Source organism: Bombus pyrosoma, linkage group LG4 (assembly GCF_014825855.1).
Source record: "Bombus pyrosoma isolate SC7728 linkage group LG4, ASM1482585v1, whole genome shotgun sequence".
In the NCBI taxonomy this organism is placed as follows: Eukaryota; Metazoa; Arthropoda; class Insecta; order Hymenoptera; family Apidae; genus Bombus; species Bombus pyrosoma.
The window spans coordinates 10,418,715-10,445,602 of NC_057773.1; the positions used below are offsets into that span (position 1 = coordinate 10,418,715).

At 40.8% G+C, this 26,888-nt stretch overlaps 2 protein-coding genes across 12 annotated transcripts in view; one reads left to right on the forward strand and one right to left on the reverse strand.

Annotated features, from left to right (window-relative positions):
• Positions 1 to 13,553, forward strand: part of LOC122566456 (glutamate receptor ionotropic, kainate 2) — a 148,067-nt gene extending 134,514 nt beyond the window's left edge. For 4 of the 9 annotated variants that reach the window (XM_043723698.1, XM_043723697.1, XM_043723704.1 and 1 more), the window contains 6 exons: positions 1,888 to 2,113; positions 3,357 to 3,521; positions 7,931 to 8,031; positions 9,192 to 9,399; positions 12,807 to 13,095; positions 13,412 to 13,553. In XM_043723698.1, coding sequence (XP_043579633.1) covers positions 1,888 to 2,113; positions 3,357 to 3,521; positions 7,931 to 8,031; positions 9,192 to 9,399; positions 12,807 to 13,095; positions 13,412 to 13,418 — 996 coding nt within the window. In that variant the 3' untranslated portion in view covers positions 13,419 to 13,553. Of the gene's footprint in view, positions 1 to 1,887; positions 2,114 to 3,356; positions 3,522 to 7,930; positions 8,032 to 9,191; positions 9,402 to 12,806; positions 13,096 to 13,411 lie in introns of those variants that run through there. The other 5 variants (XM_043723699.1, XM_043723700.1, XM_043723701.1 and 2 more) reach the window with 5 other exon arrangements.
• An 8,338-nt stretch (positions 13,554 to 21,891) lies between these two features.
• Positions 21,892 to 26,869, reverse strand: LOC122567172. 3 transcript variants are annotated; one of them, XM_043725459.1, is made up of 14 exons: positions 26,137 to 26,869; positions 25,818 to 25,971; positions 25,638 to 25,731; positions 25,266 to 25,327; positions 24,980 to 25,120; positions 24,819 to 24,892; positions 24,622 to 24,742; positions 23,803 to 23,970; positions 23,515 to 23,735; positions 23,276 to 23,441; positions 23,060 to 23,196; positions 22,767 to 22,983; positions 22,500 to 22,693; positions 21,892 to 22,405 (listed from the first exon to the last, which is right to left on the reverse strand). In XM_043725459.1, exons 1-14 carry the CDS (start codon positions 26,211 to 26,213, stop codon positions 22,315 to 22,317), a joined length of 1,917 nt encoding a protein of 638 aa, XP_043581394.1. In that variant the 5' UTR covers positions 26,214 to 26,869; the 3' UTR covers positions 21,892 to 22,314. The 3 variants fall into 3 exon arrangements, with proteins under 3 accessions (XP_043581394.1, XP_043581393.1, XP_043581395.1); XM_043725458.1 differs by having other exon boundaries at positions 25,191 to 25,327; XM_043725460.1 differs by lacking the exons at positions 23,060 to 23,196; positions 23,276 to 23,441 and having other exon boundaries at positions 25,191 to 25,327.
• Between the last annotated feature and the right edge of the window lie 19 nt (positions 26,870 to 26,888).

Consider the following 26,888-nt stretch of genomic DNA (forward strand, 5'->3'; position numbering starts at 1 on the left):
TCAAATTGTTTAAAACGAAATTTAAATACGAAATCAATAGATGCGAGAAGTTGTGAGTGACGGATTTAATGAACATCTCTGCAGATACGCAAAAGTTTAGAACACGTTGTTAGCAACTAAAGCAAAGTTTGACACAGTTGTGTTGAAACTTACCTGCGTTAAATTCTATACTTGAGGATCAAACTAGGTAAATTAAGCCAATTCTTGTAGAATTTGAGCGGTAGACTGGAAAAATGCCGAGTATAAGTAATGTAAATGTAGATACGCGAAATAAAAATTTTTTATGTTGCAACAAAAACTAACAATAAGGACAAGAACAAGAACAAACATTGTTTTATAATTGTCCCCTTTCTTCTCGTATATACAATAGAATCATAGGATTAACGTAGTCTCACGTTCGGTCTTCTTCTTCTCCAATACAGAGACAAAGATATAAATTCATTGATATTAATTAACGCCACGTGGCTCATTGTCTACGTAGCAACTAGCATTCTGCAAGAGCCACGATTTTCATTCGCATTCCAACCGCGTCTTACGGATATTTTGTTGGACGTGAATCGCGCGTATATTCATAATTCGTTCGAAATATTAAAACCATAAACATACCGTTCATAATGAGAGACAAATTCGACTAATTATCACGGGAGGTAGCTTTCATACCGGCGAATTCGTCGAATGTCCAACCTTTAACGCCGACTTTTAACGTTATTAAATTCGAAACGACATTTCAACAACGCGTACCCGCTAAATTATATTAATATCGCGATATTGGAATAGCACTTTGCGCGCCATCATGGTCACTGATTTATTCTCAGGACGTACGTTATTACTAAACTCGGCACGCGCCGTGTTCGAATGACTGGAAACGCGGTCGGAGAAATTTGAAAAGGCATCCTTTGTAGCGTCGATTGTATCCTCTTCGTTATTTCGTGACCAATACTCCTGAAAAAAATATACACGAATATATACATACAGCTTATCCGTTTCATCTGCAAATACGTAAATATCTCGAGAACTATGGGTGATACAAAAACCTTGAAAAGTCTTATGCAGATTACGTTTTTTATCCTATATCCTTATAAGCTGCATCAAAATATTTTCAAAGCACCACATACTTGTATTTTTTGCATAAACCACTGTCGAGATATTAAATCCTAAATTTGATATGCCGGAGGCATTGGCGTTACCTGATGTACCTACCACCACGGGGTGTATATATACTACGTATACTATGAAAAAGAACCGATTACGCGCGCGTGTGTGTGTGTGTGTGTGTATGCTAAATACTACTCTATCCTCCGGCAGAATTAATACCTCGGTAGTAGTTTATACAAAAAATACGAGTAGTGTTTCGAAAATATTTCGATGTGAGTAACAAGAATATGGAATAAAAAGATATACTTCCCATTTAAAATATAACCGTGATTTCCATATGGCTTTCCAAGATCATTGCAAAGTATAATAAATATCGGCATGATATGTATCTAGCGTTCGAAAACGTGCAACATTTATTTTAAACATTTTTTCGTATTATTCGTAGTTCTCGAGATATCTACGTGTTTCCAGATAAAACAGACACACTGTATATTTCTAAATGGCTGAAAACACAGCACGGATATACTTATGCTTCACAAACGTGTTTGATTAATTCGAAATTAAATTCCTTCTGCGCTTGTTTGAAACGAATATTCAAATGATAATGGAAATGAAAATAACCAGTTGCGCAACAATTAAACAGAAAACACGTCGCGATATTGGATCCCCTCTCATAAAAAATTAGTATACGATTACAGTGCACCGAGTTACCTGTAGTTCCGATATAATATACATTTTTAAGAAACGCACACGCAAACAGACAAACGATAATTGTAATATTTGCAATAACAGGACTCGAAGATTGGAATATACAAAAAGATGTGGGAGTTCATGGAAACGAAATCGCCATCGGTATTCGTGAAAAGCTACGAGGACGGAGTGAAAAGAGTGCTCGAGGGTGACTATGCTTTCCTGATGGAATCCACCATGCTCGATTACGCTGTGCAACGAGATTGCAACCTCACGCAAATCGGCGGCCTGTTGGACAGCAAAGGTTACGGAATTGCCACCCCGAAAGGTAATATCGGAAAACAATCGAAGCCTATTTCTGCGGTTCGATCTAATCATAAGGAAATGTCCATTTTCTTTTCTTTTTTCTCGTTTTTTATACTCGCAGAAAAATTCACTCTTCCCCAACATATCTACCCTGTGTAAAGAAATAGAAAAATTCTTGATGAAGCGTGCCAGAAAATATCATTCTCTTTCCCCGTGAAGTAACAAATTCATAATTGTTTATTTAGAAAATATTTTATAATCGCTCGGTTTGCAATGCAAGCAAGTTTCTTCGCGTTATAAAACATCCCTCAAAATGTTTAACTTCGTGAAAATTATGCTACCACGTTGCCGCGTTTTGTTCTCGCGTTTAACGTTTTGCGGTCTTAATTAACACACATGCATTGTGAATAGAAACAACGAGCCTGGCAAGCGTACAAAAGCGTGTCGAACGCTTCACTTTCGCGATATAATGGCCGGCCTGGTACCGTTCGAGCGGTGTACCACGTAAGAAAACTTGCTACGCGGCGAAACAAACACGTAAATATCGTTCGCTGTTAATATCGCGCGGCGGTAGTTTGCAGCGCGAGAAATTGCATCGGAATTTAGTGGCAAGCGGTGAGAAAGAAAGGCGCGAACAGAGTTCCGTGGCAAATACCGTAAAGTTTAAGGATTTGTAGCTCGCCCGAGTATAAAATCGCGCTTGAATAACTGTGAAACGGAAAGAAACACAACGACTAAGAGATCCGACGTTTTCGTTGCGAAATTCGGCGAAGTTGGTCGCTCGCGCGCTCTTCCGTCGAAGGAGATTTAATTAACGCGGAGACGACACTGGGTCCGAGTTTTAAATCCGTGTAATTCGGTTTCTCAACGGGCTGAAAGTTACATGGAGCTGCTACATAGTCAGACAAGACTGGTCGCTAAGCAATTTTCTTAATTGGAATAACGTGTCCGCGTTTTGCCTCGTCTTGGATCCGTTTTTAATAACGAATCGTCGGTCGCGTGACGAACATTCGCAAGTTTTCTCGCAAGCTTGCGGGTGAAAGCTGTCGTACGTCTTTTGGCTTTGAATGAGCGGATTCGTAAGAATTAAGAGAGAAGGGAAGAGATCCAGTAGCTCTCCGTTCCGTTTCGTAGTCGCCTCGGGGAACTAAGAAGGACCAGTCGGAGCAATTTCACCTTCTCGAGACGTTTCTCTGAAGTCGGGACGCTTCAAAGACGGGATCACCGGTTGCTTGACCAGCCTAACGAAGCCGTTTTATATGCAGGCTCGCCCTGGAGGGATAAAATATCTCTGGCGATTCTCGAGCTGCAGGAGAAGGGCGTGATCCAGATTCTATACGATAAATGGTGGAAAAATACCGGAGATGTGTGCAACCGGGACGAGAAGAGTAAGGAGAGCAAAGCAAACGCGCTGGGAGTCGAAAATATCGGTGAGCCCAACGAGAATTAGCAAATTTCACAATGTTTTTCCGTGTTTAGAAAGGAGGCGGAGATTGTGAGAAAGCTGTAATTTATCGCCAAGAGGAAAGAAGGTATGGAGATAACTTTGTCCAATTTTGAGGTAGCAAGTATCGTGTGAATGGTTGGAATAATATTATTCCAAGTCATCGGTAATGTTTCTTAATGGTAAAAAGTTTCGTTAGTTATCTTCGTGTAAATTTAGTTGGGAAGACTGGAGAAGGGAGTATAAGGTTGAAATATCGGGTGAAGTGTTAATATCTCTACTCGAAATTGTCAATAGTGTCCTTTGATGATAAAAGGTTTCGTTAGTTGTTTTTACTGCAGATTTTATTGGAAAGAATAGACAGAGAAGAACAGTGTCGAACAATGCCTGGTGCGAATAGAGAAAACGATTTTATACAGAATATAATTGGCGCGGTGTGAAATGTTTGAGGTGGAGAATTTTCATATAACGAATGTTCCGTTAATTAAATTTGAAATACCGAAACAATGCCATCGATGTCACTGGCGTGAAACGGCTGCCTATGTCGGAACGAGTCGATCCAAATGAATTCGTTTTACCGAAATAATTTCGAAGCCCTAGAAAACGTTCATGTCAAATAATAAACGTTGAAATAAAAACGTAATCATAAAATAATACGAGTAAAATTGAATCTACTTCTTCGTCTTTCTATTAAAGTATAATAATAGCGACGATATTTCTCGATAATAATCACGATAACGACCATATCGGGAATTTGAGCCGTACGATATACATATAATGGCAGAGGTGCTATAGAATTTTCCTGAAAATTTGAATGACTGAGTATCGTTGATCTAGACTTGCTATAATTATACTCTGTAATTTACGAACGTAAATGAGGTCGATGAAACGTGTACGGAACAGTGGCGTCGAAATCATTAGGTTCGTTCCGATCGTTTCTGCATACCGTGCAGTGTGTAACTAACTTAATTTGTGGGCTTTCGGCGAGCCTGTCAGGTTACATAATCAACTACGGATGGATTTCAATCGAATATAGTACAGTTACGTAACATGCCATTTCCAGACTGCCAAAACCCTTTTGCGAAACTCAAGGAAGGATATCGATCGAGAGATAAGAAAGCGAATGAAATATAATAAAATCCCAGCTATTTATTTCTATTTGTACAGAAGAAACAAAAATCAAGATACGCTCTTTTGATTCGAAAAATCAGTTCATTAGTTGCGGACACTTCACACAACAAACGCCGACAAAGAGAGTAAAGTGTCGACACCGCGGAAGTGCAACACAAGACTTGGAATGCTTTCAAGCTCAGAGAAATCTCGCGAGATGTTCGTGGAGAATTTTTCTTGGATGTCCCGTGGAACCCTTTCCGGATTTTATGGAAGTCACAACAGATCCTCGCTTTTTATTTTCTCTCGCCGGTCCTTTGTATCCTTCTATTCTTTTTTTCCTACTAGCGGAGAATTCCTGCCATTCATTCTTTCTCTCCTTTTTCCGCTCTCGCTCCTTGTCACTGACTGGCCTGCAACTTAGATAAGTAGCCACTTTGCCACCAGCGCCAACGTACTCGTCGAGACAAGAAAAAGGACAAACGATTCTCATACACCTCGTGAAATTTCAGTCGCACCACTGCTAATCACCATTTTATAAGACACGCCGGCTATTCGTAAAACAAGGGATGAGAAGGAACGATAAGAGTTTTCGAGTTTCACCGTGAACTTCATCTGCAGGGACTTCAAATTTTACGTTCTTACGTATTGTGACATATGAGTTTTGCATGTATCTACATTCAAATAACATACCCTTTAATTTGATAAATCCTTAACTATAATACTCGTCTATGATAAGAGAATTCTAAATTTTTAATTTTTGTATTCTACGGAATAATTACATAGCGATTCCACATTTTCGTCTGGCAATGTTTAACCTTACCAAATATCTTCTCTCGCAAAATCAATATTAAAGCTAATACAACACTGAAACGAACCGAGAATAATTAAGCTGTAGCCAAAATTACTCGAAATAATCAGAATTACTGAGCAAACGCAATCATTGGATAAACGTTCGTGCCCTATTCCTTCTAATTGCTTCATTAAACGACCTGAAATCTTGTTTCAATTTCGTGAAAGGCGACGTCTACGCTGAAAGGTACTTTTCGACCTGATTCGGTGACGAATACAGAAGTTATCAACGCGAAACATGAATCGTAGCGTAATAGCTAGGCGTTAAGACGTCAGCGTCGTTCCTCAACTTACCGCGCGAAATCGTGACGACAAGAGAAACTGGTTAGGAAAATAGAAGCGCCGACCACGCGGGAGACTCTGCTATCTTCGGCGAATTGTCCTTTAAATCACGACATCAGCGTAGTTATGTAAATATTACTGATCTGTTAAAGCCCATTACGTTCCCCGGCCAAATAATGCCAATGACGAAAGGACGCGTTCCTGTTTAACATACAGATGAAGTTACACCGTAGGCATCGAACAAACTATTTTACACCGTCGTCTATTTCTGTGTGACGGGTGCACCATTCTTTGTATTTATCGTATTGCGAAATGAAACGGTGGTTGAACTTGTACCGATTTACTTGGATCAATTGGAAAAAGTATCATGAATTTTGTATGCCAACCAGAGAAAATTGGGCAAACTTTGGAGAAAAATACGAAACGCGGGTTAATTTAAGAAAAGGGCATAACAGCCGGAGATTAATTTGTGTATAATTATCAGGTAAAATAGGAATTCATCAGTGAAGAAGAAGTACAATTTTTCAAGAAAAGACGCGTGAAGTTGTTGGATGGTAGATTTTTGAACCTTTTTTGATTGTTGCAGCGAATTTTCTAGACAATCTAACACTAATTCCCGAACTATCTCTGGAGAACACGAGGTAAAGCGAAGGAATTTTAATGGGAAATTGTTTTACATAACACTGCAATGCAACGGTGCACTGTAGCACATAGCGCTGAGAAACGAAGGTAAAAGTAGCAATACCCGTGCAACGATTAAGTAGAAAGTTAGGCGAGCCGATTCGAAAGCAAACAAACATAGTAAAGAACTGGCCTACGTGCAGAGATACGTAAAGTTTAGAGCGTACATATGGATTTGAATTTCGCGGATCTCATCCAGTTAAAAGAGAAATGAGAAAACGTCCGGATTCGTATAAAGTAGAAGTAGAAATCCGATGTGACCGAGGAATTTTTCATAAAGCCGACTAATTGAGTCGTAGAGACGGTTTATTAATTTATTTGAGAGACAAAGGTATTACCGAGTATCTTTATATTCAACGTTCCTTCCACTGTGATATAAAAATTGGCGAAAGGATGTTTCACGGCTGAACTGCTTCAGACGGACTTCGTAATTTGCAGAGGATCGAAAGTTTTGGCGAGAAAACTTCGTTGGATCCAATATTGAGACGGGGCGCAACCGCGCGAACTATACAAAATGATCGGCATAGAGAATAAATTCCAATAGAATCCCGAAAACTCCGTAGGATTATTCTAACTTCACAACTTTGTATCTAGCAAAATATAATCGAAATTCTTTGAACAGGAAATAAGATATAACTGTGTGAAAAATGACGCGATATGATAATGCTGAGTTAACTATCCAAATAAGTAATTGTCAATGGTAAAAATGACAGAAACATATATATCTATTCAAAGATACAAAAAATGGTAATACTCGAAACAGCAGCGACAATTAGAAAAACGCTACAATAGTAACAGAAGATCGTATAATCTTTAATACCATAAAGTCATGTAATCTTTACACCATACAAGTGCGAATAAAGCAATTCGCATGAAAATGATAATAAAACGAAGAAAAATTACATATTTTCGGATTCGTAATTATCTGACAATATAACAGTACTTTCCCTTCCTAGTCGTGTAATTTTCATGACGAAAAACTTTTCACTAAATTCAAGGGAAGCTCCCACTGAATTGTACATCCTTCAGATTATGTTTATGAGCTCGCGATACACAAGCTTTCTTTCACAGCGTGAATCTTTTTCTTCTCGTGAAAGTTCCAGGGCAACATCGAAAGGAGAGTGACGGAAAAGAAGAAGAAAACGAGTAGATTCAGACAGGCTAACAAAAACGTTGGCCACGGGGGGAGGGCGAAGAAAGACGTAAGCGTAAATAACGATAGGGTCGTATAGATGGGAAGCTAGACAGATGGATAGATAAATAGATAAATAGACAGGCGTGGAAAGGGCGACGAAGGATGAAAACGGGAGGTCAGAGGGTGATAGATAGGAGGACAGATCCCAGGGACTGGGTGAGTCCGTTGGTTGGTAGCTACATTAACCGTGAAACGTGCACGGGGCAACACCAGAAAAGAAGCAGAGACAGCCTACGGCGATAAAATAATGAGCTTCCGGTTTTCCTCGTTTCCAGGTGGTGTCTTTGTCGTGCTGGTTTGCGGGTTGGCCCTGGCTATCCTTGTCGCAGTTCTCGAGTTCTGCTGGAACTCCAAGAAGAACGCCCAATCGGACAGGGTAAGCGAACGAAGCACCGAGATACTTGCGTGCGATTTCGTGCTTCACGTGTATGTGCTGCATGAGTGTATTTTCCTCTTCTTTGCGTGCAAGGCCGCTCGTCTCATCATCAGTGTGCTTTCTTTTTATCGTTTTCGCATTTTATATCTTTTGCCGGCTATATCTCGAAACTTCGATGAAAAACAATCGCATGACATATCGATGGTATAAATCTACCGTTTGATTTTCAAGTTTTTGACCGAGCGATTTGCCTGTAGAACGACAGAATCACGTTACATTTATTTGATTACACGTGGTATAACCGGCTCGTCTGAGCACGCGCATTCCCGTTCTACTTGTTTGATTTAAATGCGATACTGCACCACGTAGCGAGTTAAACACCAATCAAACAGCTTTCATATCAATCCGTTCGATGAATTTGCAAACAGATGAAGCATACTAAACATTACACGCTTCCAAAAGCTGTGTCGTGTATCCTACGTAAAACCAGTCAAAGAATAAACCATTATGAAACGCGAAACTCACCAGAGATTCGATACGCAAAGAATTATTTATATCACACGATAAGAGGTTTTTTTTTAAGCTTTTTGTGGTATTTGCATCTCTTTGAATATCAACATGGGATAGGAAATGCGATATGAAACCATATCGCTGTTTGAAACGAAACCCAACGGTTTGGAAAAATTTCACTTCTCAATACCTATAAGATATATTAACGCGCAATAAAAAATATAAAAGCGCAAAAATTATCGTTTTAATCGGTGACAAAGTTGAGTGTATAAAATATCAAACACATTTACCACCATTTACTACCATTATATCTTGTTCCATATAACACAAAGTTCCATAGAATTTTAACTTTACGCGCCACAATGTCACTAATGAAACTGTTACTTAAATACTTTCTCCAACTCTTCCTCAACCCCCATCGTCATTTACAACTTGCAAAGAAGCTCGTCGCAAGCATACCACGATTCACATTGAAAATTCACGATAAAAAGCGGCCTGGTACGCAAGAGGAATCGCATGGTATCGAGCTCGTCTGGTGCGATCGTCTTTCTGTATCATTTGTTGGTATTGTTGTGCCTGTTCTGCCGGTCCCTGTCCATGCATCGGTGGCAAAACGAAAAAAACGTCGACTCGACGCCGCGGCACGGCAGTCCCTGTGCGCCGAGATGGCCTCGGAATTGCGGTTCGCCGTGCGATGCGGCTCGCGGCAGAGGCCAGCCGCGAAGGCGCGCAATTCCGACGCCGCGGTGCCGTGCGACCGTTGCAGCCCGCGTGCCACCAGGAGGAGAACGCGATATTGTTCAACCGGCCACGAAGAGACTACCTACATTCCGAGCATCGAGATACCACGGTTAAATGGTGTAAGTCCTGTCCCTCACGACGGGCTCGTGACGATGGCCTCTCTTCCAGCTTTTCTTTTTCCCTCTTTCCATATTCTACTGTTATTTGAAAAGGTAGTTTACCCGGCTGTAGCACTTCTTTTATATCTACTTGCCCTATACGTACACGTGTATCACGCGTAAACGTGTTATATCGCTCCGTTCTATTCTAAATTCTAAATTGCAAGAGGTTCTGTCTTAGCGGAGAAGAGAAGCCATCGGTTGAACGCGGAGCTGTGCCATTTTCACGGTAATTCAATCTCGAAGAGAGTAACGTGTAACGAAGACAGCCACGCGAATTATTATCAACGAACGATTTGGTTCGGCAACGTACATTGTCGGTACACCAAGACCAATTTTCCAGCGTAACAATCGAAAGATTCGATTACCGTGATATAGGGACAGTCTCCATGGAGCCTACCAACAGATCTGTGCGTTTCTTTCATCAAGCTTCGAAACACGTAAGAACGCACGGCAGAGAAAACGCGAGAGGCCACGAACGCGAGAAGGGAGTATTGCAAATTGGGAAGTGCTTGCGCGAGAATTGCCCCTTGATTGTCCTTTCGTATATCTTTTGTATCTCGTTTTCATGCGTTTTTTTTTTTCTTTCTTCTTTGTATCTCTGTCTGTCTCTCTGATAATACTAGATTCAAATATACGTTCTGTTGTACATGGAGTAAATTTATTTATTTATTCGTCTCTGTACGTGAATACGTAAATACTGTATGTTCTGCATTTTGGCACGGTCCAATGTATCTTGCTACTACTAGCGAAACGAGCACCGCGCGTTTAATCACAACTGGCGCGGAGCTCTCAGTCACGCACGCTTACATTCGCAGTAATCGCTTCGACATACGCGCCCTTGTGTACGGGCGCGTGTATAAAACTTGGTTGCATGCCTCGTATTTCTGTTGAACGATCGCAATACGATCTAACGCGACGACGACGTCACTTCAAATTCGTCGCCGTACAGTCGAACGCCTCTAGTCAACGTTTGTTCGCTGCCTCGCCGACATCGATCGTTTTGCCGTGCATGTTCGAATTTGTCGAATCGCCCGTTCCAAGTCGAGCAAACGAACACTCGTGAAGAGAATCTAAGAACAGCGCCACGCTTCGTAATTTATATCGATACCGGAAAGGATAACGAAACGTTTTGAAATTGGAACAGGAAGGCATACCATTTTCCAAATTATTTCTATTTTCGTTATTTCTTTATTCGAAATTATCTTTTCCCTGTGTGGTACAAGAAGGAACATTCGGTTTTAATAGGAAAATTCTCGGGGCCATTGGGATATCCATACGATACCATAGCGTTAAGTAACTCGTAAAATTTGATTTCGCGAAGTTGCTTGCCGTTATAGTACGGCGAATATCGGCTCTTCAATACGATAGAATAGAGTGTTCGTTAAACAGCAATCGGAAAAGGAACGTGGCCGACGCGAAACCATTCGCCGTGCTCGAAAGCTCACGTGAATGGTGCTTCTAATCGTGTCGGAAGTGATTTTTCCGAGCTACGTCACATTTTCCAAGCTCGTTTCCACGTAGCTAGCCAACAGGTCCTCGGAATATCTCGAAACGTGCGTAACCACGACTACGGAGAGAACACCGATCGTCAATATTCTGTTAGAAAAAATAACAAACTAAACGAAAATGATCAAACCCGTTTCCCTCGTATCTTTGCTGTTGAACAAATTCCACGGACACGGAGGGAAATTTTCTCCGTTACCTGGCTTAAGTCTCGAAAAGTTGTGTAACAGTGATTATGGAATTTAACTAGATCACGATGAATTATACATCTGCAACGTTCAATTGGAAATTAATTGTAGAACAATCGTAACCGGCTTCGTTATGTCGATTTTAAAATGAAGTAAAATTTTCCGTACTTGATAGAAATCAAATTCGAGATAGATTTTCACTTCGAGATCCGCTATTCAGACTAGAGTTTAATTGCAATTTAAACGAGACAGGATCAGCGGCTCGGTAGAATTTCGTTGGAAAATTCCACGGCTTAAAACTATGATCCAATCGGATTTCCAGTTTTGTAGGTTTCAGCGAGAACGAAAGGAAAGATTCGGTCTCGAATTCCGAATTCCACTTTCGATACTTTAATCAGCGACACGATGCTTATCGATACGGCAAAATCCACGAAGAATATTTATTGCAATGCTTTAAACCTCTCGGAAGTTCGCTGACGATCTTGTTTTTCTATCGTCTCATCCGTTGATTCGTTTTGATAAAAACAAACGAGTTTCCCGTCATTCCATGAGGGATGGATGTAGATCAATGTTTCTCAATAGACATTGTACGATTTGTCTAGGCGAAGAGTGATTAGAAACTGTAGAGAGCTCTTCCTCGATCATTTCTTATGGACACTGCTTTATTCGTGCTGTTGAACTATCCCACTTCTATATATAGTAAACAATTTTTCTAAAGATCTAAAGAGATTTTAGGAGTACCGCTTTCAGTTCGAAAGCTCGGAAACAACCTTCAAGAGCTTAAGTAAAAAATTTGGCGTCAATCTATTTTGTTCTACGCTGTTTTTTAGCTATTCGCGTAGTTTAATTACACCGTGTATCCAATAAAAAAATGTTCTAGACTTTCGAAGAGATTGAAAATCGGTGTTTCCGAGTCGAAAGTACCGGAATAGTGTGCAAAAATTCAAACCGAAAAATTTAGTGTCAAACCGTTCTATTTGCAGGCTTACTCTTTCGGACAAAACCGAAACGTTCGGAACACAACGCTTCCGCGCGGAAGCGCGGACCTCGCTTCCACCAAACTAGCGGTCTGCGTTTCGCACGGTTCATTCCCTCGTTCCGCAACAACATCGCTTTTTCTCTGGAACGGGGGAGAAAAAAAAAAGAAAGAGAATCTATCGTATATGCGACTACAGTTTCAGGAAAGTCCCTCTCGCCTTTGCTCACCGATATTTTATTGAATTTCGATCCTCGCAAACGCATACATATTTTTATCACAAATAAGTCCTTTTTTCGGGAAGTCGCAGCTGGACGTTGGCCGTTCGAATCGATACGAGGCAGATTCCGTAAATCTCGGGAAAATTGAAGCGTCAGCCGATCTAGAGAAAAATAGAAAAAGAGCATGCACGGTAACGAATCCAGAGACGATTGCAGTAGAGATTCGTTGGAACGAGGCGAGGACGGGACCATAACGCGTAACGATTTCGATACGTAGGCCCACGCGAGGCGGAGAAAATTTCCTTTAGGAGCCTGGAGAAAGTTATAACAAGTTTTAACGAGACCTGGCAACTTTTAATAACTCGCTCGCTCGCAGCTACGAGACGTAGAGAGGCCTTGGGGTGACCGAAAAGGATTACCCGCGACCAATCATCACCCCGATATAGCTAACACCCTGTGCTTCCTCTTTTCTCAGCAGGAGGGTGGTGCGTTGTCGATGACGGAGATGAAGAAATCATTGAGCTTCGATCAAGTGGGAGCGGCCCGTGGCGGGAACACCTAGCACAGGCCTCATCCTCATCTTCATCCTCAGCAGCAGCAACAGCAACAACAGCAACCACCACCGTGCAAAGCCACGCCCACGCACACACGTCACACACACTGCCACTCACATTCACACAGCCACAGTCACAGTCATACGCACAAGCACCAACCACCCCCACCGAGGCAGAGACGGGGCTCTTCAAGCATCGTCTTGGGTCAAGGTTAGTTACTTCCAGATGATTGCCTACGCGTGATACGAGTACCCGCACGAGTCCCAAAAGAACTAAAATCATATTTCTTTTATTACATCTTGAAATTGCTCTCATATGAGAAACAGAGATGTATCATCCGTGATCTTCATTTCTAAAACTATAAATTTCGACGAAATATTCGGTAAAAAAAAAACAGAACATTAATAATACGTTAAGATAAAAAATGTTTTAATGAAAAGAACAGCGAAGCGACCATATCTAAATATGAAAGTGAAAAAGAACTACTTACGAAACGAATATAGGAGAAAATGTCTTTGATGCGTAGGAGGTGACCATCCTGAGAGTATTCTCTGGAGATTCGACTGCGACCTGGCGGGTGAACCAGACGTGGTAATATCGCCGCCACCGCCACCGCCTCCGCCCTCGGCGGCTGTATCGAGGACCACGACCCTTTGACCAATACTCGAGGAGGTGCCGACAGGTGTGCCCGTCCAAAAGGAACTGCCCACCCAGGCCTCGGTAGTAGTGAACGTGGTCGACCAAAAGGAGACCTGCTTATAGCATATGTAGTCGCCGGGGCGGCTGAGTCGACCACAACGCGGCCCGGCTTGTGCCATCGGCGACGTTGGATCATCGATCGATCGACTATCCACGTGACGACACAACAATGTAGATTCGTTTAGTAAAATACAGAACGAACGTGGACAAGTTGCGACGTGTGCCAAAAAAACCGGTCCATCGGTATGGATCATCTAGGACGAGAGATCGTGTCGAGGACCATGTTACCAATACACGAACAGAGACGTTGATCGAGATGGAACGCGATAGAGATACGTCGACCATTTTACAAGAAGATAAAAAACAAACGGTGGACATCGAACAAAGTTCGCTCGAAATAGCGAATGAAATTGTCGTGCTGATTGCAAATGAGAGATCGATCGTAGAACGAGGTGTTTGATACGAATAATCCGTATTGTTCGATGCCGGAGGTGGATGCTCCTCGAGCGGACGTTAATAAAACAGGATCGATTGCACGGCGACCGAAAGGCGTCACCGTCCAAACGACCGCGTTCCATCGACCTGACGAAGCTGAATAGCAAATGAAACACCGTGTGCAACGCCAATCAATCGGGTGAGCGAATCGTTCGCTACTCGAAGTGAGGACTTTCGAGGCTGGGAGAAGGGGGGTCGAATAGTGGTTAAACGGCCGATTCAATTGCCCAGACTGCCCGACGCGATGGGTTCGGGCCGATTTCCAAGCTAAACATATCGATAATGGAGCCAGAAACGAGGTCGAGAACTCGGGCGGTGGGGTTCTCTTTTGGCACGCTGAAGAAGTAGCCTCGTACGCAGCCAGTGATGGAAAAGAACCATGTTACTATCGATCAACGATCACGATACGTGTGATTAGACTCGGACCAAAACTCATAGTGATCACTGCCAGCAGCTAGCCTAACATAGTCAAACGATCTAGTACGACGTGAACAAAGAGGAATCTTTAATCCGGCCGCGTGTTTATTCGAATTCACGGCCTAAAACCTGATCCTTGCGTTCACCTTCGCGAAAGATCGATTCTTGAGAGTCGACGTGACCAACGAAGATTTTTCGATTCGGAAGAACTCGATCGCAATGTTACACGAAACATGCACAATGAAGTACTATTTAAGAAGAACGGAACGAAGGGATACGTTACAACGTTTAGAGAGCAAGATTTAGATAAACGAGATGTTTACGGACGAAGATTAATGGCCTAGGACGGGTGTACTGTCGTCATCTTTTCGACCAAACGACCAAGACGATCAGAGATAACTAGGAAGAACGAAGATGAATTAAAATTTATCGTCTTATAGACAATTAGAAAAAAAAAGAAAAAAAAACAACCTAGAGCAGCCTCGGCCGTTTCCTGCGAGAAGCGAGACGAATCGGAGGACGTAGTACAAAATTTCCAAAGCGTTACCTGAGCGTTTACGATTTTGCATCCTGACCTTTATTTCCGCGCCGTTGTGTCCGCGAGCACAGTCGCCAACGATGGACTAACAACAACATTGTAAGTCATACTGCGCCGCGAAATAGAATTTTTCACGCCTTTTTTACAACGGAAGGAAGGACGAGGAGCAAATTGTGCAAATGAATTTCTCGGCGTGTCAGGCAGCCTCGAAAGATCGAATAGAGGGATCGATCCTCGCTGTTACATGCATCGTACGAAAATATTGTAGAAAACGGACCAGAGCATCCTGTCGACGAAGGAAGCGTGCTTGGAGAAATAGTTCGTTGATTTGACGGCGTTCTGTATTATAATAGACACGGTTGTACATGATCGAATTTGTTCAGCGATTGGTGATTCACGATAGAACATACTTTTACCGGACGATTGTATAAAGGAAAAGATCAGACGTATGGACGCGTACACGAGCACGTTGGTACGCGGTGTACGCGCGCATACCCGCATCTTAAATTTAGTTTACATGTAATGCCATAGGTAAGTGCGTAGCCACGTAAGAGACCTAGTCATATTTTGACACGATCGATAGTTTATTATCGAGACGATACGATACGTTGTACAGTGACCGTTTTTTCACGAAATTCGAACAACTGACGCCGTTATCGAGAAGCGTGTTCGATGGCGTTTTTAGTGTTGCGCACCGCGTCGTACACATACAAACAAACACAAACATACAAATAGATACACACAAACACATACGTACTGTGAATATACAAAAGGAACTATGTTTGTTGAAAGAAAAAGAGAAATGAACGTCGTTCGACGGTTTTATTAAAGCGTTATTAACGATATCAAAGGGAAGGGGATGTAAGGGTGTATGATTGAGCGTGTGTGATAAAAAAACAGGAGCGAATCGTGCCAGAAAGAAGGATAATCTATACTGATGTCATGGATGACAAACATGACAGCGACGATGATTTTTAAGTTACATCAGATTATCGATCTCGTGACGTTGCGTAATTTGATAATGAGGCGACCGATGCGACCATAAATTTCCTCGCGAACGTTTTCAAACGAGAACAGCGACGAATATTGTGATTGCGCTGCCGAAAAATAAGTATATTCTCATTTGCATAGATAATTTTAATGGGGGCGTAATTGAAAGTCGTGGATATTAATCAACACATTTGCCGAAACTTTATCACGTCGCTGATGAAGAGTTCATTTTGTCGGAAGCGAATGAAAAGACACGGCAAGAAATTTTCAATGGTTCCCGAAATAATCGAGTCTCGGGTATGGGATGCTCGCGTAATTGCCTTCGGAGGAACACTAATCCCTGCCTGCTGATAAATGAATTCTTCGTCCGCGTCGATTAATTAAGAGACTCACCCTCGTCAAAGTCGAGACACGTGGGTTTATCGAACCGACGTTCGTTCTTCTTTGTCTGTTCTCGTCTCTCATTTCGGCTCGTTCGTAGGTCGCGATCGGAATTTCGATTTGCCTACGCCGGAAGCGCATAAATTGCGGGCACGATTCGTTCTCGAAGAGAGAGCTGACTAGAAATCATCGTGATTGCGATATTTCGATGAAATAAAATTGAAGAGCGGAAGCGTTTGCGGAGATGAGGGGGATATTATTGCGACGAATATTACGTTGCCGGGAGGGAATGAATTGAGGCGTGAGGTGCTGGTTGGGAGAGTGTTCAACAGTTCATAACTACATACTTGTCGCGTCATCACTGGTGTGCCACTATTCAATAAATAAATTTTATTTACTTAATCGATCTAGACATTTCTACATTTGGCGTAGCAATTGGAAATACGTTGACTTTCTTTTTGCGATGGAGGCTCTGAGAGCTCGAAAAGGAAATTTCATTTCGTTGATCAACGATTGCAAGAGTTTCTCCTCTCTCGATTCTCAGCTCCTCGATCGAGTGAATGTGATACGCAGTGAATCGTCAACTTAAACATATCTCTCCGAAATAAGACAGACAATTAAATGTTGTTATATACATGTTTTACTGAATATTATCACTTTTTCTATCTCCGTGCGAAATTCATCCATTCTCAGTCAAACCACGATTAAAACGATCCCATGTCCCAAACCCTCGTAAGACGAATTCCATCTATCACTCGAAAGTTTTACACGCAATCCTTGTATGTACCTTTCCCTTGACACCTTTCTTTCTTTCGTAGCCGAGCATTCGACGAAAACGATAATAAACGACTGGAGCAATGAACAGCGATTTCGTTTCTCTGCTAACAAATTCATCGATTCCATCGGAACCAGGACAGAAGGCTTACAGAGGGACACAGCGATGTCATTGTGGACAAAATGACAAGTGAACCGATAGTTCATCAATCATCATCGCTTATTCCTCGATACATATTCAGATCGATCCTACGTTCCTTTGGTCAGCGTAATTTCGTTTACCACCACCGCTACGTCAATTATGCAAATCTCATTTCCTGCGCGGGATTATCGAGCCAGCCTATCGATGTCTCTCGAATATCACCGTCTTCCCACTTAATAGCGTATTCGTTGACTTCAATCACCACTGACCCAATACGAGTTTCCATCTCGTATCCATCGAATCATGGAAATTAATGAGAATCGTTTCCAGGGGAAGTTTCGTTCAGCGTCGAAACGTTTATCGGTCAAACAACACTTGCGGCCTTATTTAATTCCGCGTCACGTAAATTTCGATTATAATTAAGTGAATCCAAAGTGCAATTTAGGATTGAATTTGATTCCCGCGTTTGACAATAGTTCGGTTCACAAATAATTTCAATTTGCTAAATGCTGCATTAAAATTAATTATTCTTTATTACTATTCAAGCACATTGATTATCAACGCTTTAATTTGCAATTCCATGTGACTTATACTACCATTATCATTAATCAAGAATTAGTTTTCTGCCTTTATACGAAGTAAAAGATTTAAATGATATAACAAGATACATCAAGAACGCTTTACTTTCGTCAACTACGTCGAAATATCATTTCTACCAATGGAATTGGCCCGAGATTGTTCGAATATGCTCTCTTCTATTTATAGCGTTTCCGGCTGTTCGCTCCTTCAGGATCTCAGGCGTGGAACTAAATTGTCACGGCGAAGTGGCTGGCTTCCATCGCCCCATATTGAAAATTGCATTCATTTAACCGCGCCGCGTCAAAGGGAGCCCGTTAAAATCTGGGCCATTCGTCGTTCCTTGCGGAGGGCAAAAAGATGAAACGGGAGAGAATCGTCGAAAGAGCGGCCTGCCGGAAAAGGAATAAGAATCGCCGTCGGTTATCGAGGCTCAGTCGGTTTCCAATCGACGCGTACTCGTTAATTTTTGCGATATCGTTACGCCATAAAATGAATCTTCTGCCCTTTCCATCCTTTCCTGCCGCTTCTTCGATCGTTAATGGGAATGCGAACAAGTCGTCGAACGTTCTGCTTCGTCGTGAATGGAGAACACGAGGTCTTGTTATCCACGATGAAAGAAGAAACGCTGAATGAATCTTACGGTGGAATTTTGGAGCAGTAGGTTTTTAGTAGGACAGGATAAATAGAGACAGATAGAGGACAAGACAAAATCAATCGCGCGTTCTTTTGATTAGCGGCACGTTGCGACGTAAAGACCAGCAGACAAAATGTCTCGATTTTCAGGAACCTTCCTTTTGACAGAATTTCCCCATTTTCCTTCAATTCTTCTCTATCACGTTTCGAAACGATGAAGCAAATTGAAAGCTCGTCTAATGTACCGATGCTTCAAAGTATACGTCACGATCTTCATCTACAACCTTCTGTGTCCGATCGTTTGGGTGGCTCGTTAGTAAATTACAAGGACAAAGTCGTGTTATTTAGCACGACGAATCGATCTTTCGTGTCTAATTTGCGAATAATGGAACGAAGGGAGTGGAATTGGTCTAAAAAGGGTTGAAAAATTGGACGTAAGACAGATGCTTGTTAACGTAACGACGACAGCCGTTCGTATCGAACGATTATTTCTTAATAATTCATCTTCGAGTGGCGGCGATTTAATATATAGCTCGTTAACGTTTAACGGACGAAAGAGGAGCGACGAAGCGAGAAGAAAAATGAGAAATAACGAGACGGAGGATCCTGGGAATCGAACGATTCGCCCGTTAATTTCAAAATTTCCTCAAACACACCATTTCGTGTTCCGTCATTCTTTACGATTAGATTATAACGAGTGATTTATTATCGCTAAACTGGCACGTAAGTACTCATCGATATCCATACATTTTAAGAGACAAGAATGTCAGATTATTACGAAAAGGTATAATAACCTGTGTCAGTAGCTCTTTTCAATGAATTTCTGTCATAGTTAACGGTTCGATGATCGGCCATAAAATCGGAGCTTCCAAAGTATAATGTACAGCTTTACATGGACCAATTTTACGTCAAATCTTACTATATCGCTTCGTTCAAGTATATCCATAACGCCATTGAATCCCCGTTAGTGAATCGGGAATGTGAAATCTATTTTCTCTTTTGTTAAGCGCGAAAAGAACGGACAGAATCCTCATCGAGGGTTCCCGTGGAAAGCTTCTTTTGAGACGTTTAATCAGACCGGACGAGTAAAAGTTTCGTCCCTGGGGATTCGACCATTCTCGGCAACGTTGTGGTAATGAACAGAAACGAGACGGAGATAATACGCGGGGAAAATGCCGGCTGATTAAATTTAAAGATTCCCCAAGGGTAGCGTGAGAACTTTCGATTTGCATGTTGATTGACAAACGCAGTCTCTCGTTGGCCTCGTGATGGATCTGCACGGGTTGTGGTGACAGTTCCAGCAGCACCGTTTGGCCACGGATTGATGGAATTATCGATAAAAACGACAAAGACCGAAAGAGCAATCCCTGCCTTTTGCCTTCTGTATCGTTAAAAGTAAGAAAGTCGAATTGATTCCGGTTATTCAGCGATTTAATCAGACGTCTCTTAATGAAAGGGGAATACGATGTCAACGGGAATGAACGGGTAAAGTGATTAAAAACTTCAACGTCACATAACTTGGAACAATCTTCTAATTATAAAAGTTAGTCGTAATTTGATTGTTCCTTCCAGTAGCGTTAATTTCCGCGTAATTAAAACCTAAATACGGTCGAGTTGCATCTTTATTTTCATTCTATTTGCACTTCGTTGCCACTTCATCGAATTACGATGTCGTCGAGTAGAAGAATCAAATGGTAGGTTCGTTTCACGTGGCAACGAACTCGAAACAAACCGATAACCAACGCCCAAAACGAAAAGCAATGGTTTTCGAGTCGTGTTTCATCCTGATCGTTCCTCATTCCAACCTAAACAGATAGGTCTCACTTAACCTGCTTATCTCTGACCGGGTCCATTGCGAAATGTAAAGGATATCTATGTTTCTTTGAACGCGCGCTACCTGCCGTTGGTCAAGTAAATCGAGCGTAACGTAACGCCCTGAGTTTTTATCTCGTGGGTCGTTATCTCTCTGGCATTTACCCCACGAGACTATCAGCCTTTTTTCGGCGTCACCAGGAAGGAAAGGGGAGAGTAAAGAAGTCTCAATCGTACGAAATGAGCGGAACGTTTAAGGAGTGGTTCTTGGTCTGCTGTGTCCGTAGACTACCATCGACAATGTGTACTTGGAAGAAACGGCACGCTTCTACAGCTTTAATCTTTGCTGAAGACAAGTGGTAGCCGATGAACTCTTCCCCGCTGCTCTGGTCGCAACCGGTAATCGTGACTTTCCGGAAGACTGCCGCGTTATCACCTGGTAAAATACGAGGAACGACTGGGGCCATTGGTCAGAAGTTTTTCTTATCGTGAACATGTCGATGTTAAATATTCGTCGATCATTATTATCAGGTCTATGCTCAGATATAAGACGATCCATGACACCTCACGAATTTTGATACACATAAAATAAATAAATACATTATTTTTAAAATAAATAGGCCAGATATTCTAAAAATAAATGCGCCAATCATTCTAGAAATAAATGGGCCAATAATTCTAAAAAGCAAGAATTCTAACAGTGAAAAAATAGTGCAAAAGACGTAGGAGAGAGTAGGAATTTCCTGGAAACGTTGAAGGCTTATCTTTTCGGCACAAAGAACAACTTCTAAAGCAGTGGAGAATTCGTCGTTGTCTCAGCGCGACGTTTCGCCCTCAAAACTTTTTGTAACTTTCGTCAGGCACAGTTTGCGTGGTTGAGTAACGAGTGGAAATTCTCTGACATGACGAAACGCATGGAAAAGTTTGCAACGGCATCGCTGAATATTCCATTATCGGCACGCAAAGCTCGAAACGTTTCTAGAGCAGGAAACCATCGATATTTCTAGAGATTCGGATCTTGAAAACGAGTAATGAGACATCAACGTCACGAACAGTCGGCGCCTTCTTTAAAAGTCTATGTTGCGAATCATGGTATAGCTTCGCCTTTTCACATCAAGCATCAGCGAAAGCTCGAGGAATTCGCAATTAAATTTCTAAAAGTAGCTTTGTGAAAAGCGTCTTGATATTAAGCTTTGAATCGAAGCTACGTTGAATTTTCTCTCCATCCTTAATATTTCTACAAATTCCGCGTCATTAATCTCACCGTTTACTTAATCTAAAATTTAGAAAATTTATTATATAATCTATCCCTAAAACGTTATCCTTTCTATCGCCTCTAGAAGCCTGGATCGATAAGGGTGAATTATCATCCTGAAGATCGTAAATTTACATTGTAGCGTTATGAAAGATAAGCGTCTGAGGTTCCATTATTATAAAGGTATGTACCTAGCATCTCAGGAAGGTACATGTACACTTAAGTACATGACCAATAGGCTAAGCATAAATCAACGATCTTCCAAGACATGAGAAGACTAGTGTTCTGAAATTAATTGCTATACGCTAGTGCATCACCTTGTATTTATAGTCGTATATTTATGACACCGCTTTCAGGTGATAAATATTGATAAAGCAAACAATATAGCATTGACTAAATACAGGACATAACATTGTATGGAACTTTATGTTTCACGTTCTGAAATACCGATCTTGAGAAGAATGAGAGTATTTCTTACGCCCTCTACGATTTACTACGGCGAATATAGGAATTATATTACATTATATCAATATCCAGCAATGGTAAAATCCCGTGAGATTCTTTTATCAACCATTGTAAACTAAGATCTCGCAATTTTACTTATCATGCAACGATAAAAATCGATTTTCCTATATTATAATATATTGTCTACAAACTTAATATTTTTTACAATATTTTTTCCTTTTAAACGATACAAATATAAAAGTTGCAAATTCAATCGTTCACTAAATGCAAAACGCTGTCTCTAGTGATGCCGATTTCTCTTAAAGTTGTCCCTAGATGTTCCAATCTTCTCGGTGAATAACTGAGAATATAAAAATATAAATAAACATATTCTGAAATTAAAAATTCTCGAAGGGAATAAAATTCTATGACGAAAATGCTGCACAAATCTTTACCCGCTGAGAACAATTTTATATCCTCGAGGGACAGTTCTTGCCATTGTTCTATCTAACAATTGATAAAGTCGAGCTATCGGTTCGTCGGCAGACACGTGTACTAGATAAACAGTACCGCCGTTCAAAGACCTGACTTTCAATCGGAATTCGCCTGGTTTTCCAGACGGTTCATTGATCTGATGTAGAATAGGAGGCTGAAAGGATTAAAAAGCCATCAGAAAGATTTACTATTTTAGTCACCCGATTACAAAAGAATTATATTCTTACTGCATTCCTTCCTGCATTCTTCCTAACTGGTGCAGCAGACCTTGGAGCACGTTGATTTTTTCTAACCGTACTTTGCTGATGCACTTGAGAAAGAGAAAATTGTGAAGTATCGGCGTTCACCTTCGGTGCTGACCTTGACGTAATGGAAAATCGGGAGTTTGGTAGGCTAGCGGATCTTGATCGTTGCCTGAGAATCTCATCCGCGTTATCCAATCGACTAAATGAAAGATAACGTAGTAAAAATAGACTGATATCAATCAAAGTTATTACATGACTTAGTAATTAATTTTTACTTTGGCGATAATTTGGACGCTCTATCGGTGGAACTGTGATAACATCTACCAGAGCTTGGAAATCTCATAATACCTTTGGATTTTAAAGGGATCTCCCGAGCCGAGGTATCAAAGTCTCCATTTTTAGACGTGTCACGCTTACGAAATAAAATTTTAAGTGAATCTTATGAACGTAGGAAATTCGTTGATTCGTGAAAGAGATTCATGAAAAATTACTTTTTCTCTTCGAGTCGATTTCTTTTCGCCCAAACCGAGCTCCGCGTTAATATGCGACTGTAAATGAGTATCGGAGCAAATATTGTTGTGAGATGCCAAAATTTGGGAACGAAGAACATACATTTCTAAAGGAGGAGCTTCTGAGGGAGTTTTTGGTTTCATGGATCTATCAACGAGTTTTGTATTCAATCGTAAATCACTAAAAGATTATATATTTAGATTTAACCGAATCTTTCTACCTAGCTGTGGCAGGCGTCAGTTCTTTAAAAAGATCAAAATTATATAGACTATCCTTTTCTCTCGTGAAGGTACCACGACGAGCCGATTTCTGATTATTAGTAAATCTACGAGTGGAAGGTCTAGACGACATCGGTGTATTATCAGCCAATTCTTTTCCCAGTCGATAACCTTGGCCAGGAAAATCGGAGTTCAAGAATACTTGATTTCTCTGATCCTCTACCTAACAGAATACTCCTCAAAGTAACGCATTCATTTTTTCTCAATAGAAATTAAAATTGAAATTTTACCTTGAATGGTACACCCTCTGGATAAGTTTCTTGCAACTCAGAAGGGAAATAGCCGTCCAAGATATCTCGTAGAAACGATATCGCGGTTGGATCGTTGTAGGATCGTAATGGACCGTCTTGAACTATCATTCCATTTTTGTAGAATTTTAATGACATGCAAGATGCGGTCTTTAAACAATTAAGGGACATATTATATTATTAAACTCCATGTTGATAATACACGTTATATGCATTTAATTCTTAAATTATCACCAGAAAAACAAACGCTAAGAAATCACGACTGACTCACAACAGCTGCAAGCCAGAATTGCAAAGTAATTATTTGCTGAGCTCGTAACTCATATTCTATATTATTATTCGCACAGGTAACCGGTTCTGTCGATTAACATCAGCTTTCTGTGTTACATTAGAATATGTATAGCGTACATCCGGACCAAAGAATCGACGGTGAAAATTGATACAGACGTTACGAGTGCAAATATCGATGTAACATGCCTATTTGCGTCTCATAGAATGTTCAAAGAGAAAAACGATCACGTAACCCTGTTTTATGAGAACATGTAATATAAAACAGCATAGGAATTCATCTATCTTACCATTCCTGGCAAATTATATAAATATCTAGAATATACGTGTGTGTACGTGTATATATATATATATATATCTTTTCGTTTTATACTTTATAAATTGTGGGAACTTCAAAAATACAAGATAGAAAAAAAAATAGAATTCAAGGAAGATTCACGTTTAACTCGTCGTAAATTATTTTATACGAGATAAATATCGTTGTGTGAAAATACTGCATAAATAAATATTTACTTTGAAGGTGGCCCCGTTTCCTCTTTCGTTATGCTGCACGTGAACTTCACCCTTCCCAGCGGCCAGGTTCAGCTGGTCAATATTCGCGATAATCTGCTCGTAACAAGTCTCGATGGTGTTGCTAAAAGGCACGGCTAACTGATCATTAATTCGATCGGGTGTCGATCGCTTGAAATAGTAACGTATACTCGATTTACTTGGCTATCGTTTCAGGATGCTTTGAACCGTTCGTATTGCCGACCCAGACCAGACCGTAATCGGCCAAGAACTTCTGTTCGAGAATGGAAACACGATGACGTTGAAAGAAATAAGAATGCAACTCTGACAATAAAACGTTTTACGTGCACATATAATTAACCTCCATCTCGTAAATTCTTTGTTCGAGCATTAAACATCTTTTGTAGAGATATTCCGAATGATCGGCTTGCATGCGCCGCTGCTGCTGCTCCTTCTTTCGTAGTGTTTCTTGATTCTTGCTCTTTGTCTCCCACTCCTTGACCTGTAGCAATTCGTAAATCGTTACAAAAATGAAAGGACGACAACAACGAATAAAGGAAACAGCGAAGAACCTTCCGTTTCAATCGAGAAATTTCCTGGTCCTTTAACTTTATTTGCTCTTCGCTTCTCTTTAAATTAGACTGTACCTTCTGCACCTGATTTTCGACCTTGTATAACTGCTTCGTTAATGTATCGATGAATTCGCTCTCTGAGACAATTAGTTTCTATGGTTAGTCAAAAGTTAGAAATATTCGACCTCGAAGCTAGAAACTTGTTCCCATTTTCGACAGATTAGCAATGACGCGTCAATAACGAATGTCTGCGGATCAGGATAGAATTTCCGATCGCAATCGCCGATTTCCACGACCAATTAAGTTTTTAATTAATCCAACAAAGAGCACGTGATTAGATGAATAAATACGACGATACACGCAACCAGTTACATGTCAACGCCAAACGAGACCAGCGTTTTTATTCTCTTCGCGTGTATTTAATTATCTCTGTTCATAACAAATTACCTTCTTGAATTACGGAGTTTTCCGGTACGTAGACGTTCGTTGGTCTAGCGTGACAATTCCAAAATTTTCTGCCACTGAATGCTGTGTTGGAGGTCTAAAATGACGCATAAAATAGGCCAGGAAAATTAAAGTTGGACGATGCCATTGAATAATGAAGGATATCGATGGTTGCGTAATTACCGTTCTATCGATTCTTCTGTTGATATGATTAATGTCTCTCTGACGATCCCTAGACGCCAGGATACTTGCGTTTTCCAACGACGCACTCTGCAGTCGATCTATACATTCATCGTTGTCGACTATGTAAGTTGCGGTCGATGGAATTCGTTTTAGCCTACAAATAGGTAAGGAAAATGTAAAGGCTTAACCTAGAAGTTTCTGTCTGCTCGTTAAAATTATATTTATATCGCGTTAGAATTTTTCTTCTTCGATAAAAAACGGGAAGATCATGAAGCATATTTCTTTAACTATGTTGGTAAGTGTACAATGTTGAAAATACTTGTGATGCGAAGTAGTAGTCGGAGAGCACTTTGCAGGTTTTTTTCGTGGATGGGCGAAATTGTTCGATTGGCTCATCGTGTATGTGACGACATTTAGAACGAGTTTGTCATCATTCACATTGGAAATTTTTATATCGAATTTTCCGAAAGCGATTCCGGGTGTTGTATTTAAAGTATACGAGGTGCAGGGAGGGATCGATCGTGAACTTCGCGGTTGGTGACAGTTTATGATCGAACGAACGATCGATGTGAAGTTAACGTCAACCGCTGAAGCGTATCTACCACACACTTTGAATATTTTATTACTGCAAAATTCAGTACGCTGGATGGCCTCGTTCGAGGAATTTTAATTAATGGTAATGATTATAGTTTATGTGGAATAAAAATCCCTGGAATCCGCCGTTTGAAAATACAGGTTGTAAAACAGGAAAAACACATAACTCTCGATTAGTCAAGGTGAATCGATTAATCGATATATCTTCTGAAATAGTTCGAAGCAGTGAAAGTACGCGACCTTCGTGTCAAATAGACTTTGGCTTATTTAATGTAAATATATGAGTAATTAATTCACTTCCGTGTCAACAAAGAAAAAATGAATTATCATAACGCTATTATAATTTTTCGGTGAATTCATTAGCGTACAAAAGATTTCGCAATACAAGTAAACATTTATTCTCACAGTTGTTCCACATTACGTAGCATAAATTTTTGCAATGTCATATCAAGAGTGCTAACTGTCTTAACTACACTT

Excerpts from the sequence above, each read along its gene's own strand:
- LOC122567172 (XM_043725458.1), bottom strand. The coding sequence starts at position 26,213 with ATGAGCCAATCGAACAATTTCGCCCATCCACGAAAAAAACCTGCAAAG. Across the intron at positions 23,971-24,621 it reads GAAACGGGGCCACCTTCAAA|ACCGCATCTTGCATGTCATT; the intron begins GTAAATATTTAT and ends AATTGTTTAAAG. Across the intron at positions 22,984-23,059 it reads GCGTCCAAATTATCGCCAAA|TCGATTGGATAACGCGGATG; the intron begins GTAAAAATTAAT and ends TCTTTCATTTAG.